Source organism: Plasmodium vivax, chromosome 12, assembly GCF_000002415.2.
Source record: "Plasmodium vivax chromosome 12, whole genome shotgun sequence".
Taxonomy (NCBI): Eukaryota; Apicomplexa; class Aconoidasida; order Haemosporida; family Plasmodiidae; genus Plasmodium; species Plasmodium vivax.
The window spans coordinates 1,727,534-1,744,895 of NC_009917.1; the positions used below are offsets into that span (position 1 = coordinate 1,727,534).

General features: G+C 39.8%; 7 protein-coding genes across 7 annotated transcripts, besides 10 other annotated features; 2 read left to right on the forward strand and 5 right to left on the reverse strand.

The window, feature by feature from the left end:
• Positions 1-532: 532 nt before the first annotated feature.
• On the forward strand, positions 533-877 carry PVX_117275 (hypothetical protein, conserved; the record flags this gene model as incomplete). The annotated part of the gene is made up of 1 exon (XM_001615699.1): positions 533-877. One exon carries the CDS (start codon positions 533-535, stop codon positions 875-877), a length of 345 nt encoding a protein of 114 aa, XP_001615749.1.
• Positions 878-1,358: 481 nt separating this feature from the next.
• Positions 1,359-1,436: a microsatellite.
• On the reverse strand, positions 1,369-3,130 carry PVX_117280 (cyclin homologue, putative). The gene has a single exon (XM_001615700.1). The coding sequence runs from the start codon at positions 2,609-2,611 to the stop codon at positions 1,631-1,633; it is 981 nt and encodes a 326-aa protein (XP_001615750.1). The 5' UTR covers positions 2,612-3,130; the 3' UTR covers positions 1,369-1,630.
• Positions 3,131-3,191: 61 nt separating this feature from the next.
• PVX_117285 (hypothetical protein) lies at positions 3,192-4,372 on the forward strand. Its single transcript, XM_001615701.1, has 2 exons — positions 3,192-3,832; positions 4,049-4,372. The coding sequence occupies exons 1-2, from the start codon at positions 3,737-3,739 to the stop codon at positions 4,178-4,180; spliced, it is 228 nt and encodes a 75-aa protein (XP_001615751.1). The 5' UTR covers positions 3,192-3,736; the 3' UTR covers positions 4,181-4,372.
• A 401-nt stretch (positions 4,373-4,773) lies between these two features.
• PVX_117290 (hypothetical protein, conserved) lies at positions 4,774-7,717 on the reverse strand. The gene is made up of 5 exons (XM_001615702.1): positions 6,183-7,717; positions 5,957-6,026; positions 5,659-5,768; positions 5,226-5,456; positions 4,774-5,032 (listed from the first exon to the last, which is right to left on the reverse strand). Exons 1-5 carry the CDS (start codon positions 6,444-6,446, stop codon positions 4,934-4,936), a joined length of 774 nt encoding a protein of 257 aa, XP_001615752.1. The 5' UTR covers positions 6,447-7,717; the 3' UTR covers positions 4,774-4,933.
• A 51-nt stretch (positions 7,718-7,768) lies between these two features.
• Positions 7,769-7,861: a microsatellite.
• A 299-nt stretch (positions 7,862-8,160) lies between these two features.
• On the reverse strand, positions 8,161-10,223 carry PVX_117292 (hypothetical protein, conserved; the record flags this gene model as incomplete). The annotated part of the gene is made up of 1 exon (XM_001615703.1): positions 8,161-10,223. The coding sequence occupies exon 1, from the start codon at positions 9,181-9,183 to the stop codon at positions 8,161-8,163; it is 1,023 nt and encodes a 340-aa protein (XP_001615753.1). The 5' UTR covers positions 9,184-10,223.
• Positions 9,148-9,267: a microsatellite.
• Positions 9,812-9,912: a microsatellite.
• Positions 10,224-10,355: 132 nt separating the features above from the next.
• Positions 10,356-10,392: a microsatellite.
• Positions 10,393-10,398: 6 nt separating this feature from the next.
• Positions 10,399-10,436: a microsatellite.
• Positions 10,437-10,674: 238 nt separating this feature from the next.
• On the reverse strand, positions 10,675-12,318 carry PVX_117295 (DNA polymerase alpha subunit, putative; the record flags this gene model as incomplete). Its single annotated transcript, XM_001615704.1, has 1 exon — positions 10,675-12,318. The coding sequence occupies one exon, from the start codon at positions 12,316-12,318 to the stop codon at positions 10,675-10,677; it is 1,644 nt and encodes a 547-aa protein (XP_001615754.1).
• Positions 11,433-11,458: a microsatellite.
• Positions 12,319-12,471: 153 nt separating the features above from the next.
• Positions 12,472-12,491: a microsatellite.
• A 1,745-nt stretch (positions 12,492-14,236) lies between these two features.
• On the reverse strand, positions 14,237-15,948 carry PVX_117300 (replication factor C3, putative; the record flags this gene model as incomplete). The annotated part of the gene is made up of 2 exons (XM_001615705.1): positions 15,661-15,948; positions 14,237-15,226 (listed from the first exon to the last, which is right to left on the reverse strand). The coding sequence occupies exons 1-2, from the start codon at positions 15,703-15,705 to the stop codon at positions 14,237-14,239; spliced, it is 1,035 nt and encodes a 344-aa protein (XP_001615755.1). The 5' UTR covers positions 15,706-15,948.
• Positions 14,713-14,805: a microsatellite.
• Positions 15,159-15,201: a microsatellite.
• Positions 15,949-17,362: the final 1,414 nt, after the last annotated feature.

Here is a 17,362-nt window from a genome sequence, read left to right on the forward strand (position 1 = left end):
CGACTTCGTTTCATAACGCTTATTTTTTTATGCTTCCACTTAGATGTAATTAATCTTTTATTTTTGTGACGTATGCATTTCCGATGCGCGCTTCTTAACTTCTCCTGTTTCAATTTTGTTACACTGTTTCCTCTTGTTGGCTAAACGATTTGATATTTTTTAAATTTCCTTTGTACATCCACACTTCCTCCGTTCCATTCGTCCGAATGTGGAAAATTTAACTTCGCCTTTCAAACGGGTACGTTATAAGTTCACACGTAAGCAATAGCTCTTTAATTTTACGCACGCACAACTTGCGGACAACGTGAAATGAAACATGTGGCATGACCCCACGTGGAAGGCGATCCCAGTGATGCGCGGGGATACGTACAAATGTACCTACGTACATACACACGTGCATAGGTACCTTCCCACGTTTCCACACCTGTGTGCATGCTTAATTACCACCCCTTTATCCCGCAGAGAAGTACACTGTAGGGCTGGGGCCACAAATAAGTGCCTACTACGATGACGAAAAAGGGAATAAAAAAAAATGGTTTTGTACGAATCTTACATTGCCCTAAATAAACACATAAAAAAGGACGACGTGAAGAATTTAATGAAAAACTTCCACTTTATAGTAAACAAATACAATGGCAATATAATCAGCATCAACGATTTGGGCTGGAGAAAATTCGCCTTCTGCATTAAGAAGCCCAAGGTAGGCACATTTCATTTTGGTAGATTTTACTGCATCACGTTTTACTCGAACAGCAAAAGTATAAAAGACCTAAACGAATTTTTCCACAGCAACACGTTCATTTTAAGATTTTTAAACGTCAAAATGAAGTACAGGTCAAATTTTTTGGTTGCGCCCTTTTCGCACATTAATGAGTAGGAGCGCCGCGGTGAGACTGCGGCATGGGGAAGAGACAGAAATGGTGAAACGCAAGAAAAAGTTAAGTGGAACGGCAAGAAAAAGCTAAACGGAACGGCTCCCCTCGTTGCAGCGTTATTTTGACGTGCCCTCTTCACTGCACTTCGGTTTTTTTTTTCTCATTTCCCCCCACATTTTCCGCGCGTCTTTTCCCATTTTTTGTCTTTTTTTTAAAAATTAAACAAAAAAAAATGTAGCAACGAAGTGTTGCCACGGTGCACGTGAAACTTGGCAAAATGAAGGGCACGGAGATGCCCACAGGAGTGAAACTAAAAATGAAGAAAAGAAACTGACCTGACTCTGCAAATATGCCATATTTAAAAAAAAAAGGAAAACATGAAGGCTTTCCTTTTACAAATGGGATTATGTCACCGGGATGTGCGAAGCTATGAGCCTTTCCAGGGGTCCCCCCTGCAACGGGGTTAAAGCGTCGCGCTGTTCTGCTGCCCTGTGCTTCCCGCGCTGTTGCATATGGACACACACGTTTCAGCACAAATGGAACAGTATACCCCCCGTGATTAAGCAGAAACGCAGGCATGGAATCGGCACGAATTTTCCCATTACTCGCAAAAAGGAGGCTCATCAGGCGAAGTACAGCGTTACAATGTAAAATTACTATTCGCGGGGGGGGGAAGATCCTCTCCAAATGTGTTTATCAGATGAACACTTGGCTATGTGTACGTTTTTTCGCCTTTTTTCCCCCCTTTGACGTATCTACTTCATGTCAACCCTTTTGGCGGCCTCCCCCCGCTCACAATCCTCGCTGCTTAACTTTTTCTTCTTCGATTTTTTGCTGCTTTTTTTTTTTTTTAAAATTTCGTAAATATCAATACACATGTCCAACGTTTCTCCGATCTGTCTAGTTGTGTTTTCATCGTCAAAGGTGTTCCTCAAATCGAGGTGGTCCTTATACCTTACATGGAGCTCATCAATTTTGTTTTTCAATTTCTGAAAAAGAATTTGATTATTGTTGGTAATAAATTCGAGAATAAACTTATCAGCATTGACTATGTTAAAATTAATTTTTATATTATTTACAAAGCAGTAGAGTGCTATTTGTGCAGGTGTATACGTAAATGTAATGGTAAAACTTTCGATAATTTTTAAGCAGTCCTGTACTGTGTTGACGTAAATTTGATTGCAAATATTTTCAAATGAATTTTGTATTTCGTTATCTTTGTTTATATATTTATTTATATAATTTAGGAATTTACTTTTTAAGTAAAAGATACATTCTTTTGTGTACAAAAAGTTGATTTCAAAATCGAGAGATGAGCATACGACATTTTCATGTTCAAGTACTTTGTCCAAATTAATGTCAATGTCGTTAAAAAAATCGTTCATTTTGTATAAGCGTCCATATCCTTCCAACTTTATTGCTAAGATTATGCACGTGAAAATTAAAATACGTGGGTCATACTCCAATATAATTTCTTTTAAGTAAAATCTGTTGTACAGCACAATTGCGCATTCCACTATTTGCGATTTCAGTCTTTTGATTTCACAAAAGTGCGTCAGTTGGTAACAAAAGTAAAGCTTCGTTTTTTCAATTTCGGCATATTTTGGGATGCTCACATTGTGGTCTTTAAATTTCTCCTTAAAGTCGTTGTACTTTTTTAGGCATATTTCGTCCACCTCGTTTTTGCTTTTGAAGATCCATTTGGTCATGTGCGAAGTGTCCTCTGGGTAATTCATGTTTTGTTATTTTACTTCCATTTGTGCGTGGGGCGATGGCAGTTGGCAGTCCCGCGGGGGCTGTCCGCGCGCAGTGGACCCAGACAAGGGCAAAGCGGCAACAGCGTCAAAACGGCAACGGCGTCAAAGCGGCAGCAGCGGCGGCTAACCAACAACCCGGCAACGCAAAATGGCCAACGGAAAAAAATACCACCCAAATGGAGCAAGTCAGCACGCAACGGTACAAACCTTGTCAATTTAACTTGCAAAAGGGGATGCTCCAACATACGCGCGCACGTTTGCGCCAAATTGTGCCCCTCAGCATTCGCTCACACGTTTGCTTAAATTTTACGCATGCCTTGGATGCACAGACGAAAAGGGATCACATGGCATAGGATATGCTTTAAAAAACTTAACCGAAGCAGTTCTTTGCATTGGCTTGCCTCTTTTTTTTTCGTACGTGCGTTCCGCGTTTCATTGCTTCTTAAGTTACACGTTTTTTCCTTTTTTTTTTTTTTTTTTTCATTGCACAACGTTATCTTCACATTTGGCTAATTATCGCCATTCATTTTTTGCCTTTTCGTTTTCTCCTTTTTGGTTCACACTTCAACAGGTAATCGGGGAAAGAAAAAAAAAAAAAAAAGAGGCTGCGCACGTTCCTACATGTAGCCACAGAAGCGTACGAAATTGCAAATTCGTAGTTTCAAAAGTGGCACATTTTCGCAAAAATACGTGTCAAACTATTTGAGGTATACATAATTTATTTATTTATTTTGCTAACACGCCATTACATACATGTACATAAAGGACGATTGCAGCTCTGTTTCCAATTTCTGGCCATTTTCCTCTCAATCTGTGCAAACAGTTATGTAGCCGATTTTTTGAAGCAGCGTGTTTAATTTTGTGGGCAACTATCCCCACTGTACGCACGCATGCGTTAAGTACACTCGCACAGGTATGTTCAGCCGTGGACACCTTTGCAACTTTGAGAGATCTGCCTCCAACAACCACCACCACTACCACCCCGTTTGATATTTCGAACGATTAGTAGAAAGAACGAGCAAAATTAGAGGAACCCTGGACACTGCGTAGCTGCAAAAAGGATAGCATCATACACTACTTTGATAGCCCCCCCTTCACGCCAAAATGATTGTAAAAAAAAACAAGAAAACGTTAACGCAGTACACGTGGCTCGCCCTGTTAATAGTCCCAAGCTTGTACTTTAAGAATTTACTTTTTGATGTAATGCCAAATGAATGAGTACACATGTGCGCGTATGCCTCTTCATACGGGGTGCTTTCTGGAGAGCATTAAAAAACGCACATAAGAGCTCCTTTTCGTCCTGCTTTATGCGAGTAGTTGACGGCGATGTTCCCACTGCTGTGCCTTCGCACCTCCCCATTTTTTCTATTTGACCAGAAACGTTTTTCCTCATTATTCTCCTCCCTCCCCCTTCAGAATTATTTTAGCCTAAAATTTGACAAATGCAAAAAAAAGACGTACAGCATAAATCCGGTTAACCACATGTCTTTACCAAGCAGCGATGCCGATTTTATGAGTGACTATATTTTTCCAGACAATGTTCGCTAGTGAGAAATGGAAAGTATCAGAAGACTTTTTTTGAAGCCCCATTTTTTGATCGCAAGTATGGATGATATCCCCGGCAAAGTACCCACACCAGTCAACAAAAAGGAAATGCAACATGTGTTCGGGCATGCTTCACAACGCTTGCAATGGGAGGAACATTGTCTCTACATGCAAAAGCGGCCTCCGCACAAGCTGAGAATGAAGAGGCCAAAAAAAGGGGCAGCAGTGATTTGCACACATATTTCGTGCATTTTCCGCGTTCCTTTTTTTTTCCCCCTTTTTTGGAAAGTCACTAAAAGTTGTACCCCTGCTGAAATTGATTTCAATTTTTTCACCCCCTCTTGAGCGCTTATCCAAAGCGTTCGTTGCAATTTTTTTCAGTTTGTTAATTTTACTTTTTTGAAACATACTGTTTTACAATTGTGAATCGAATTTGTACCATTCCGTGAATGACCAAAATTTTTTTCGTTCATATTATATGCACACATGAATATCACACATTGGGGCTTCCCCGAAGCGAAACGTACACTTATGCCCATAAACAAAAGTGCATGTCTCAATTCGATGAAAGGAAAAGTCGGCTGCTTACACAATGTTAAAAAATAAAAAATTTATCATGTTGCAATTACAAAGGGAATTAAAAATGAATAAGCAAAAAAAAGGAAAAAATGGGGGTAAAATTACGATGTTAATTTAGTAATAATGCAGACGTAACATACACTACACATATGCGATTTATTTTTACAAGCTTAATTCTCAGAGGTGGTTTTTTAGTATTTTCAGTTGGGACATTTTACTTGCCTTAATTTTTCGTATGATAAATTGCGGAATCAAAGGGGACGTATCGAGTTCGATCTGCGAAAAAGGGTGTGGTCATGCGGGGGGCAAATGAAGGGGGCAAACCAAACCAATGAGGCGGTTACAATGCCATTCCATTTTTGTGAACACAGGCAAACACTACGGTATGCACATGCGTTCGTGTGTAAAACGGAGACGCGCAATTTGTTTCCAAAAAGGGCGAACGTGTATTATTCTTTACACAACTTACCGAAGAAATGTAGGTAAAATTCAGGCAGGCGCCTTCCCTCCTTATATAATATCCAGACACATTAATAAACATTTTTCGTAACGAGGAGTTTTTAATTTTTTCGTCACATTCGATGTCCAGTGAAAAGGAGTTGGCGCTACTGATGAACGGGTTTGTGAACGTGCTTTGATTTTTCTTATGGTCGTTAACGTTTATCGAGGCGCACGCAATGAGGTAGGTGTCCTTGTTTACCTGCGGGGGGAGGGGTCGGCGCAGCGCAGGTTCGAGAGGCATATAGGTGGGGGGCACACATTTGGTATACACTTGGTATACATTTGGTACACAATTGGATATACCCTCTTGGCGCCCATTTTTCGGTGCATGCACCTTTCGCTGCTCAGGTGCATCGAAGCAGCTGAGTAAAACTGCACGAAGAAAAAACTCTCTGCCTTACTTTCTTTTTGTGCGCAAGAATGTAAAAGTATCTTCCCTCGTTTCCTAGTGTGCCCTTATAGCTCTGTTGCAGTAGGATTAGGTCTTTATTGTACACGCGCAGAATTTTGCCTAGTTGGTGCGCATTTTAAAGCGGGGGAGGATGAAGTTGAAATTTGCCCAAATGAGGAAAAAAAAAAAAAAATAAATAAATAAATGAATAAATAAATAAACAAACAAACAAATAAGGTCATGTAAAAAAATAAAAACTTGCACAGCACAAATGTACATTTCAATGTGCAGGTTTGCTTCCCCCTAACCTTCTATAAAATGCGGGTCAAATTTCTTGGTTCCATTTTCGTCCCATATTATTTCTATTAACTTTTCGAGCTGCATGGGTAGAAGTTTCATTTATGCCTTTGTTATTCAACTCTGCGTGGAGCATTTTGTGGCGGCGCGAGCTGGCGACACGTCTCGTGACACTCAAAAATTTTATTTACGATTTGTTCGGTGCATGTAGTCTTTGCAAATTTGCTTGCTGCATACCTTGGTGGCGTCGTGGAAGACCAGGGTGAGTTTTCCTACGTCTACATTGTTAACTTTTTTAAAATACACGTGGGACTCGTGGTCCAGGGAACTATATTTGCTGTACCCCTCATCGTTCACGGCAAAATTGTACAAAATTTTATCCGTCTCCTCAATAATTTCATTCACCTTTTTAATTTCTTCTTGGTTGTTACAAAACAAATGTTTCACATTATTAATTCTTTCGTCAACGCCTCCTCCATTAGTTACTCGGTCGCTATTCATTTTAAAGTATCATCACATTTCGCATTTGATTTGTGCGTGTGTAGAAGTGGCACGCTCCCCTCACGCTATCGCGCATGTGTATGTGTATAAATAGCAGTACGCAAACGTGTGTACTGGTGTACATACATGTCTGCACGATTGCACGTGTGCATATGTGGGGCCGTAAGCGCAGGAGCGTGCGACATGTGTGTGATCTGCGTACGGAACAATGTTACAAAAAAAAAAAAACTAAAACATGGTCTCTCAAATGTCATTCAAATGTGAATACGCCAAAAGTAAAAAAAATTATCGAAATGGCATATGCAAAAAAAATAAAATAAATAAATAACGAAATGGGCATATGCAAAAAAAAAAAAAAAAAAAGAGGAACAAACAAATATGAATAAAAAAACGTTCAAACAAAAAATTTGGTAGAAATAAAACAATTTTTAAATGACAAGAATGCTATGGAGCGGCGAAGATTTAATCTAAGGGATGCCCAAACAGTTCCAAGATTTATCGCAATCGTCGCCCTGTTGACAAATGCGCCTTTAAGTGAAATATGCTCACGTAACGCGCGGCACAAATGAGTGAATGAAAAGGAGTGTTACACATGCGGTATGTAATTTGTGAACTTTTCCTCTTCTTATCAGTATATATATTTTTCATTTCTTTGAAAACGCTCGGTGCTGAATTTTTCCCCCTTTTTAAATTACGTAACTGTCGGTATACCTTCAGCACATGGCAATTATAATAGGGCACCCATTTTATTTTTTTTTATCTGCACATTTAGTGGGGATGATTATACGCTTTACACTTTATGTACATTCTTGCATAAACGGGTTTACTATTTGTGCGATGCAAAATGGAAAAAAAAAACTGTTACTGTGATTGTACCATGTGCACGCAAAAGGACAAATTGAATAAACATAATAAAACGGCGTATCACCAGCGAGAGGAAGATCGGACGATCACATCGCAGTAGTTTTCATTTTACGCATTTGTTTTAAATAATTGGGGGATATATTATTTCCACTTTTGGGACAGAAATGTTTAGCAAAAAAACCTCCTAAAAATTGCCTTGAATGGCCCACCTTTTTTTTTTTTTTTAACTTAAGTGTGCGCAGCGCGAACGTGGGGGAAGCACATAGGTACCTTCGCGGAAGTATGTGTGCTGTGTGTTCGTACCTCCTTGCGCCATTAGGGCGGACGACAGGGATGCATAAAGCGAAAATGGCAAACATTGCAAACGTGGCAGACATGACAAGCGTGACCGCGGCACACATTGGCCTATACGGCTGGAATCATACGCGGGGGTTTATATATTTTCTCTTGGGTGTTTTTTTTTGTGTGCGGTGTAGAGTGGCCTCATTTCCCCGCCACAGGGTAGCTAAATAAACACGCCAAAAAGGAGAAAGCGAACATGTGTGCATATCTACTCACATATACGTACGTATGCGCACGATGGGGTAGATTCTGATGAAGACACTTTTAGCCAGTTGATGCATATTACTTTTTCATCGTGAGACGAATTGTGACAAAAAAAAAAAAAAAAAAAAAAAAACGAGGACCCCCGCAATGAAAATAAATACTCATGGAAGGCACTGCAAAGGGAACTTTCACCCGAAGTGATGCAAATGGCGTAACCATACTTGCGAAGTAAAAGCCTTACGAAAAATGCAGAGCAAAATGGGGGAAAAAACCCCGCACACCCAAAAAAAAAAAAAAAAGAGAGTCACTTTTTATTTATAATCCTTTCAATATTCGGAGTTGCAACAAGTTTATTGTCGCAGTTTCCGAGAAAAATAAATTCCGAGTTTTCCTTTATGTAGCAAGCGATTTCTTGCGAGAAAGTGCACTCCGACCCTTCATCCACATCAAACACGATATCGTTAATTTTCATTTTTATTTTTTTATTTTTGTAAATAATTAGCTTTGCAAATTTACCATTGGGTAGTGTGCTTACATTGCTGAGTTCGTATGCGCTGTTGTTCGTTTTTTGGATCACTTTTTTTTCCTTTTTTGTTTCCATTTGTTCCTTTTCTTCCGTCTTGCAGCCCGTCTGTTGCCGCCCCCGCTCTTTTGTTACATCGTCTTTGTTTTCATTTTGTTCCTCGTTTCGAAGAAGAGCTGGTAGCATGTTGGGCAGCTGGATGTAGAAAAAGAATCGTTCCTTGTTGAGGAACAGTTTTCGAATTTTTTTTTGCTTCTCATTATTTGTAAAAAATGGCAAGGTCAGTGGCAAAAAGTGAGCATCGGAGGAGGTAGTCTTCTTATTGTAGAAGATGTTTTTACTTATGTTGTTTAATTCGTAAATATCTATGGACGTTTTTTTCTTTTGAGGAGATTCCACAACATGATCATCATTGTTTGCCTTTAAGTATTCCAAATTTAGTAAGTTCAAATTGTTACTGCTTATCTTTTTTTCTGCTACTTCATGGGGAGGGAAAGCTTTATTAATTTTGTTGCCATTAAAATGATTATCATTTTTTTTTTTTTCATTTTGCAAATCAAAGTTGATCGTTTTCTTTATTAACTCTTGAATGCTTCTGTTATTTAAGCTATCATCTAATTTGTCCACTTGTTCCGTTTTTATTTTATTTTCATTTTTCAAATTGTCAATATTTGGGACAAATTTTTTTAAGGCACTTTTCTTACTATTGCTCGCCCCATTTTTAAGTAAATTCGATTTGTTACGCAGTGTGTTGTTGATGCTTCTCCTCAAGCTGTATTCATCTTGGTTGTGTCTATTATTCATTATTTGTTGCCTCTTAAATGGGAAGTGAATAGAGTGACACAGGGGTCGATGTTCGTGTGTAGAAATGTATGTAATCTCTCCGCTGCTGCTTTTTTTTTTCCTCGGGGGGACTTTATTTGCATAGGTAAGTTTACACAGTTTTATCGCCTTGCACGTAGCTGTCAGATGCGGGACTACAATGTGTATGCGCCCTCCTGCATATGTTACGAGTCACGTATTTGCTAACTTATCCCCTGCTGTAATACATACGGGATGATAATCGGGTTAGCGGCTTGCGTTTCATCAGGTGGGGGACCAAAATGCCAGTGACCTCTTACTGTGCAACGGTGGTGCTGAATCTTAGTTTAATGAATGTGACTCCACAGGACTGCATTTTTTTTTTCCGGGACCCCCCTCTCTCGTTAACCTTATAGCAAATTAAAATCTATCGTTTTGCAAAGATAAAGGAAAACATTACTGGATTTTTTCACAAAAAAAAAAAAAAAAATTGGCTACAATTAATTCATTTCGGCTCCTTTTATATACATCATTTCTTATGTGACGTACTTGGTATTTTTCTTCACGTCATTCTTTCCACATTTTTTCCCTTGTTTGGATCCTCTTCTTATACTTTTGAGGTTAAAAATTAGAGAAGGTGGGACGAATGGACGAAGCGGCGAATGTCCAGGGGGGGGGTATCCTCAACTTGTGAAAAAAGGGAAGCGCATAGGCAGAAAAATGTACTCATTTATACCTCCCTGTATGCACTCCTTTGTGCCTGTATGTATGCCCCCCTTTACGCCCCCTTTTTTTTGCACCACTTTTTTGCTAATCGTTCATTTTGACTCCTTGCAGCTTTGCTCCAGTTTGAAGTATCCCTAAATTGGGGGATACGAACCGACACGTTTCGTTCAAATGTTGTGTTCGCGTTTAAAATGGTAGAGGAAAAACGGAGTGGAAAAAATTAAAGAGGGTTAGAAAAAAAAAAAAATATAAATAAATAAGCAACGTACTACTGTAAAGCACATGATATGCATTTTGTACTTACGTGCATTCGCTCGCGTGCTATGCCAAGGGGCAGTTAAAAAAACACTATAAAGTGAAAGCGCAATAGGGGGGTGGAGTTTTAAAAAGCGTAACGATAAAAGCGTAGCGATAAAAGCGTAGCGATAAAAGCGCAGCGATGGTGACGTAAGTTCGGAAAAAGGAGCCGAACGAGTTTTGAATACAAAATGTGAAGATCCACGTTTGTATTATGCAGGGCGTAGTTTGTACTGTATGTCGTGCACATATTTCTTCACTTGGTTGTAATCCCCCGTGTTAAGGTAAAAAAAACGTGAGGGAGTAAAGAAAAAATATAAAATATAGGAACAATGCCCTGACCCGCTTCCCCCTTGTTTCCCCCCAATAGGGGAGGTGTGATCCATTTGGAAAAGGCACCCCTACTGGGGGCCCGCCTGGATCATTTGTGCATCCCAAAGGGGGAACTTCTTATTGGGCACTCCCCCCGGGTCACTCGTTCTGCGTCACCTTATTGTTGCGGATGAAGACATTTTCCAGGATGACCCTTTTTGACAACTCCTGGGACTCCGCCGGTGGGAGGATATAAATGTTAGAAAAGAAATTGCATGGCTGGGCGTTGCTGAGGTCGATGGAGTAGGGGCAGATAAACAGCTTCTTATGTATCTCCTTAACGTAGGACTTTTCTTTTGTGTAGGAAGGGAAGAGGAACATATCTGGCAGCCTGTTCGGGTGGAACAGCAAATTTTTAAACTTGGTAATTTCAATGTTAAATTCGGAGGGGTAGGAAGGGAAGAAAGAAAGTTGCCTTAATATCTGCTCGAATAAGTAAAACGCCTTCATTTCACTTGGCCTGCACAGCAAGTTTTTACTCAAGTTATAAATGACATCGCATGATGTTAAGGCAATCTTTAATTCGTTTATATAAATATAAGATGGGTTGGACAAAAAGTGAACATTCGCTAAGTTGGCAAAATTATTTTCGTAAGAAAAGGGAGGCTGCGGCAGAGGGTACACATTGACCGAATCATAAATCGATGGGATAATAAAAAAATGTGTTTTTTCTAGCGGCTCACTTTTTGCCAACTTGATAATTTTTTTAAAAATATTTTCATAAATCACGTTGATATCTCCTATTTTTTGAATTGTCTCACTGAAATTACGAATGTATAGGAAGGGCCCGAAAATTAAAACTACATGTGGTAATTTTTCGTTTACGATTTTTAAAAAATTGTCCAAATTATCGCTGTATTCGTTGTCTGTATATACATACCCATTGCAAACCATTATATGTATATTATCATCATTGTACAATTGTAGGACTTTACTCTGGTCGCTTTTTTCTTCTTCACATTTGTTATCCTCTTCAATTTCGTTTCCATTAAAATGTTTTAACAAAAATGCCGTGTTTTCCAATTTTACATTTAAATGGGTGGGCAACCCAGCGTAAATATTGTTCACGTAATATTTGATACTGTACTGGTTTATTTCTTTCTTCCCCTTGATGGCTAAAATTTGCCCCAAAAAACAGCATATATTTTTTATATGATTTAAGTTCAGCAGTTGCGCCTTGTCTCCGTTGTTCAAATTTAAATTGCCCTCCAAAATGATGTTCGATTCACTTATGTTAATTTCGTTGTCTGTATAAATTCGTCCGAAGATGTAGCACTCCTCTTCATTCATATTTAGTATGGGACTCACTTCAATATTTAAGTTGAGTTTTTTGGAGTACATTAGGAAGAGCTCCAAAAATAGGGACAATTTTTTGTTTACATTTTCAGATATGACACTTGTATCCAGTCCCAAAAATTGGTAATTCTCATCGATGCTATTAACTGACTTGACGTAGCAATGATACTTATTGTTGCAGTTTATTCCTGCCTTTTCCGACAGCTCGGCGTTGTACTGCTTTACGTATTCATAGTCGTATATTACGTTGTCCTTTAGGAAGTTTTCATTTTTGAACAATTTTTTGTTGTACTCCTCCAAATAATCTTCAAATAATTTGTGAAAGTTCCCTTTGTGTTTATTTCTCTCCACATAATCGAAGACATCCTTCAGGTCGTCGCTCAAGCTATTATCTGTGTAGTACGTCTCCAGGAAGAGCTTCACGTCTGCTTGTTTTATCTCCTTCATCCTTCGGCTTCTATTTTTGTGTGCGTCGCGCTGGCGGGCACGCAAAGTTGCAGTAAATGGTGCGTCCGGATGGTCACCACGTTGTGGTTAACGCGTGCGTGTGTGTTGGCACCTATCCACGTCTGCGCCAATATAGCGCAATTTCGAACGCAGTCACAGCTGAGAACAAATCGCTATTTGCCAAAGGCGGACGGCTAACAATGTTCCAAAAGGTTAATAATCCCTCCCCCAAAGGCGTGCACTCGTGTTCCCTTTTCATTCCTTCGCGGGGGGGCATCTGTGCTGTGCTTTCATCCATAAAGGTTCCTCACTTGGGTGAGGGCTTCACGCGCGATTACGTACGTGCATATGTTTAAGTGTAGGTGCGTTTGGAGGGTGCTCGCGATGCAAATGTTATATGCGTATGCATATTTTTTTTTTTTTTTTACGCACAGAGAAGTTTTTTTTTTTTTTTTTTTTTTTTTTTTTTTCCTAAACTTTTATCGCCTCTCCGAGCATTTCATTCGAATTTAAAGTTTGTTGAGGTTCCCCAATAAATTGAAGTCATCCATTTTTTTTAAAACAGGTTAATAATCCCCACAAACGGAAACATTCGTGGGGAAACAATGCAAAGGGGTATACCTTTTTAAAACCAACAGTGCTGCTGCGTAACTGCCGTAGGTGTGTGAAAATGAGCGTACATATGTTTTTCTCTCGCTGATGTGAGCCCATCCGAACGCACACACAAAGGTATGAATATCGTTTTGTGCCCCTAAGCGTGACATATGCGTTCCATATACGTATCCATGTAGCTACCCCTACATCGCAATCGTTTTAGTCCTGTGGCATAGACAGTGGTACTACTTAAATGGTGAAATAGTGAGCCATGTTGGGGGACACACAGGCAAAACGGCGAACTGTGAAATGGTTCAAAAAAGTAACATAGCGTGGAGAAAAAAAAAAAAAAAAAAGATATACGATGATGAATTCGCAATTTTGACAAAAGAAAGAAAGCTTCTTCCATGAGAGGGGAATAAATAAAAAGATCCTCTGCGCGAGGATTTTTTCTCCAAATAGAGGTACCTCTTCTATGTGTATTACGTGGAACAAGCACAATTGCAACGAGGCGTAGTGATGAAGAGGGGGTATACCTTTAACATGACGAGGCTGTCGGAGGAGTCCCAAAGGGCACTGCATAGAAATGAGCGCATTCATTGGGCAAACCGCAAAAGCGGGAATTACCTTTTGCGGTAAAGACAACTTGGCCTCTTGCACGGAAGCAATATCGCCTTTTTCGTTGTGTCTTTAAAAATTAAAAAAAGGAGGATAAAGAAGGGGGGAGTTCACCCGGGGGTGTAAAAAAGGGCGAAATTGAGTGTCATGGCGTCGGATAAAAATGTCGACATGTGTATGCATATAAGCAGGTAGGTAAGCAGGCACGAACGCAGCTTCACACTCGGTGCGACACTGGAGGACATTTAAAGAAGGCCATCTGGCTGACTTTAACAAATTAAACGAGACATAAATGCGCCATCACGAAGCAACGTACTGCTACGCGGGTGGGGTTAAAGCGGCGTCCCTATTGGCAGTTGCATATACACACATCTGCATACACGCGTGCATGCGCAGGTGCGCCCAATCCCTTCTCCATACCAGGTGGCCCACGTGGTCACTGCCCCTTTTGTGAGAAAAAGGACAAATGCTTTTAAGGGAAAATACGAAGTTGGGTAAGGCTGTCCACCCGTTTGACTTTTCCTTCCCCCCGTGGTGCATACGATTGTAGCACTGTTCATATGGTGATGTTAATTGAAGGGAAATAAAAAAAAAAAAAAAAAAAGGCACGTTTATGCACATGCTTCCCTTCTTTACCATAGGAAAAGGCGAGTTTTCCATTCCACGTCGCGATCTTCTTGGCACCCCATTTTGGAAGTCCTCCCATTTATATATTATTCATGTCGTATTTCATTCTAAACAGCTCAGCTCTGAATTCTATGAAGGCGCTGATTAGGGCGGACAGGGTGATTTGTTCGTTGGCCCCAGTGGAACACCTCTCCTCGATTTCTCCAAAATTTTTAAGCAACAAGCACACGGCAGAGTCCGGAAAATCGTATGTTAAAATGGACTCATACAGATTCACCATAATATCCTTTATCGAGTAGCCCTTACTGCACTGTAATTTGGTAACAAATTCGTACGATTCTTTGATGGTACTTTTGGTGAGATGCTCTAAAATGTCTTTAACCTCTTCCGGTAGAGGAATATCTAACGTTGACAAAATGACGTTCTGATCGATGGTCATATTTTTATGGCTCAATGAAACGACTTGTAAACAATTTAAAATTCTTCTCATGTCTCCTCGTCCAACACGTATGAGACTCTCCAATCCATCCTGCGTGAGGTCCACATTTTCTGATTTGGCAATATCTAGGGCTTTATTAACCATATATTCCTTCTTTAGGGGGGAGAACCTAAATGAGGTGCACCTGGATTGAATTGCTGGGGTTATCTTATTTACATAATTACATAATAAACAGAAGCGGACATTCTTAGCATAATTTTCCATAATTCTTCTCATGGCATTTTGTGCTGGGTAAGTCATATGATCTGCTTCATCCAGGATGATTAATTTTAGCGTAGTCTTTTCGCAGGTATTGTAATGATTTTTCGATTCTGCAAAGGTTTTTATTTGATCTCGAACTACACTTATTCCTCTATCATCCGATGCGTTTAATTCTAATACAAAGGAGCTTCGTGACTCACCATATAGTTCCTTACACACAGCCAAAATGGTGGACGTTTTTCCTGTCCCTGGGGGCCCATGCAACAGCAAGTGGGGCAGTTCTCCCTTTTCCACAAACTTCTGGATTGTCGATATGACTTGTTCGTGCGAAATGATGTCGTTCAGCACGTTCGGCCTGTATTTTTCCACCTGCGCGGGGGGTGAGGAAAAAGGGAGAGAAGAAAAGGGGGACAATTGGTTCACCATACGCTAGTGTGCACACTCATACGAGAATATGATGAGCCTAACGCATTCACCGGACGGGTGCCTATTATATACTACGCGTAATATGCTACACACGGGGGGGATCGTCTGCCCATTTGGTTTTTCTGTTCCCTTTATTTAGCGTAAAAATGCATTCATTTTCATCGCTCTATGAAAGGGCATTACAAGGAAAGGACAGATGCACTGCTACCTCCGCACCTCTACCGCATCTGCTACGACCACTGTGCACAATTCGACGTTCAGCTTGTCACTGCGCGAAGAGGATAACCCAAGCAAGCATACGCACATGACACTTGGCGACGTCATTCCATTTAGGGGTCATCTTTTCGCAGCTCAATTTTTTTTTTTTTTGCTCTTACCCATGGTGTGAGTTCTTCTATCTTCTGGATTTGAACTTCCGCCATTTTAAATCACTGCGCTGCGATTGCTATTTTGGGAATCACTTTCCGGGGATTTTTTCACATAACATTCATTTATGATAATTCGCTTAAAGTGCCCAAATGAAAAGTTTCGTTTAAATTAATTTTTGTAAAAGCGGGGAAGTGTTCGAAAAAAATTGTGCTAATTAGTGAGATTTTTTTTTCTCTTTTTGAATTATATTTGTCTTTTGAAAATGAAAAAGGCTTTATTTTTATGCGATTGTGTTTGGCTGTTCTTTTTTAGCAATGTTTTTTTTTTTTTTTTTTTAACTCCTCAATTTGAGAAAGGGGAGATACACGTGCAATTCGTTTTTCCACTTTTCACATCTTATGGTTTATTTCAACTCTTCGTAATGAAATTTTTTCCGCCACAGCGAAGGAGAGGTTGAGGAAAAGGCCACCGTGATGATTTCGTGCAAATGTAAATCGCCTCGCATGTATGCATATGTGCACGCGCTCGTTTTGCTCGTACTCGTAGATGTTAAATGCGTGTACCCATTTTTTTCGAGAAATCCCGTTTTGTTATCACCATGCTTTACTCAAAAAACATCGTCGTAAAGAGAATTCCGTTTGCTCTTTTTAGTCCCCGACCTCTTCGGTTAAAGATGTAGCGTGGCTTTTCTCTTTCATTCCCGTCTCTCGAAACATTTTTAGGAGAAAATGTGTATAATATACACCGCGTAAAGGCAAGCAAAACTGAATATTTTTTTCCGAATAAGTGTTAAAAAAGGGCTTTAACTTTTTTGGGATATTTCATATTCGAAGGGGAAAGAAACGGAGTATATGCCGTTTATTTATGTAATAATTTAGTAACAATAATGAGTAGCGCTCTTAGCACCATTCTTTGTGCATAACAGTGATGTCATTTAAGTTGCTGGTGTGATGGAGAAATACCTTTACGTAGCGCTACATTTCCGTGGAATACGCAGCTAAAATGGGTCACACTGCTAATTCAGGGCGCAATTTTGAAAATAGCCGCTCCTACAGGGTACGCCCCCCTCATGTTGTGTGTAAATATTGTTCCCTACGCGATTTATTTTTCTCTCAATAGGTGGCATAATTTAAAAGTGTGTTCTCGATTTAAGTGGTCTTACTTTAATTCGGGGAGGAAAATTATTTTTTTAAAATGACAGGCATAGTTTTTTTCTTTAATTTCGAGTGTTGCCAAGGGGGATCTCTAAAACGGGCGAATTAATTTTTTTTATTTGGGTTGCGGAAAGGCGGATCCTCTATTAAGGAGAAAAATGCAAAATGAGGCAAACCTACGCAAAATAGAACAGCGTAAAAAAAAAAAAAGAAGTACGACGGAAAAGTGCCACCTGCTTCAAATCATGTATAAGCAAAATGACAAATCGCATAGTTCCATTCTACACACTTTGGAAAGGTTTAAGCATGAAACGTTCTTCACATTGTAAGAAAAAAAAAAAAAAACTGGAGGGGGAAAAACCTCTTTGCTGAAACGGTGTGCATATAACTCTGCATGCACCTATGATATCTCCCAGGAGTCCACTTAGGGCTGCTCACCGCTGCCCCTTTTGAGGAATGTATCGCACTTGCATGGCTTAAAAAATAAAATGTCCCAAAATAACAATGCCGCAGGGTTGAAAGGTCGTACACAGGCACGAGGTTGTATGCACCCCCA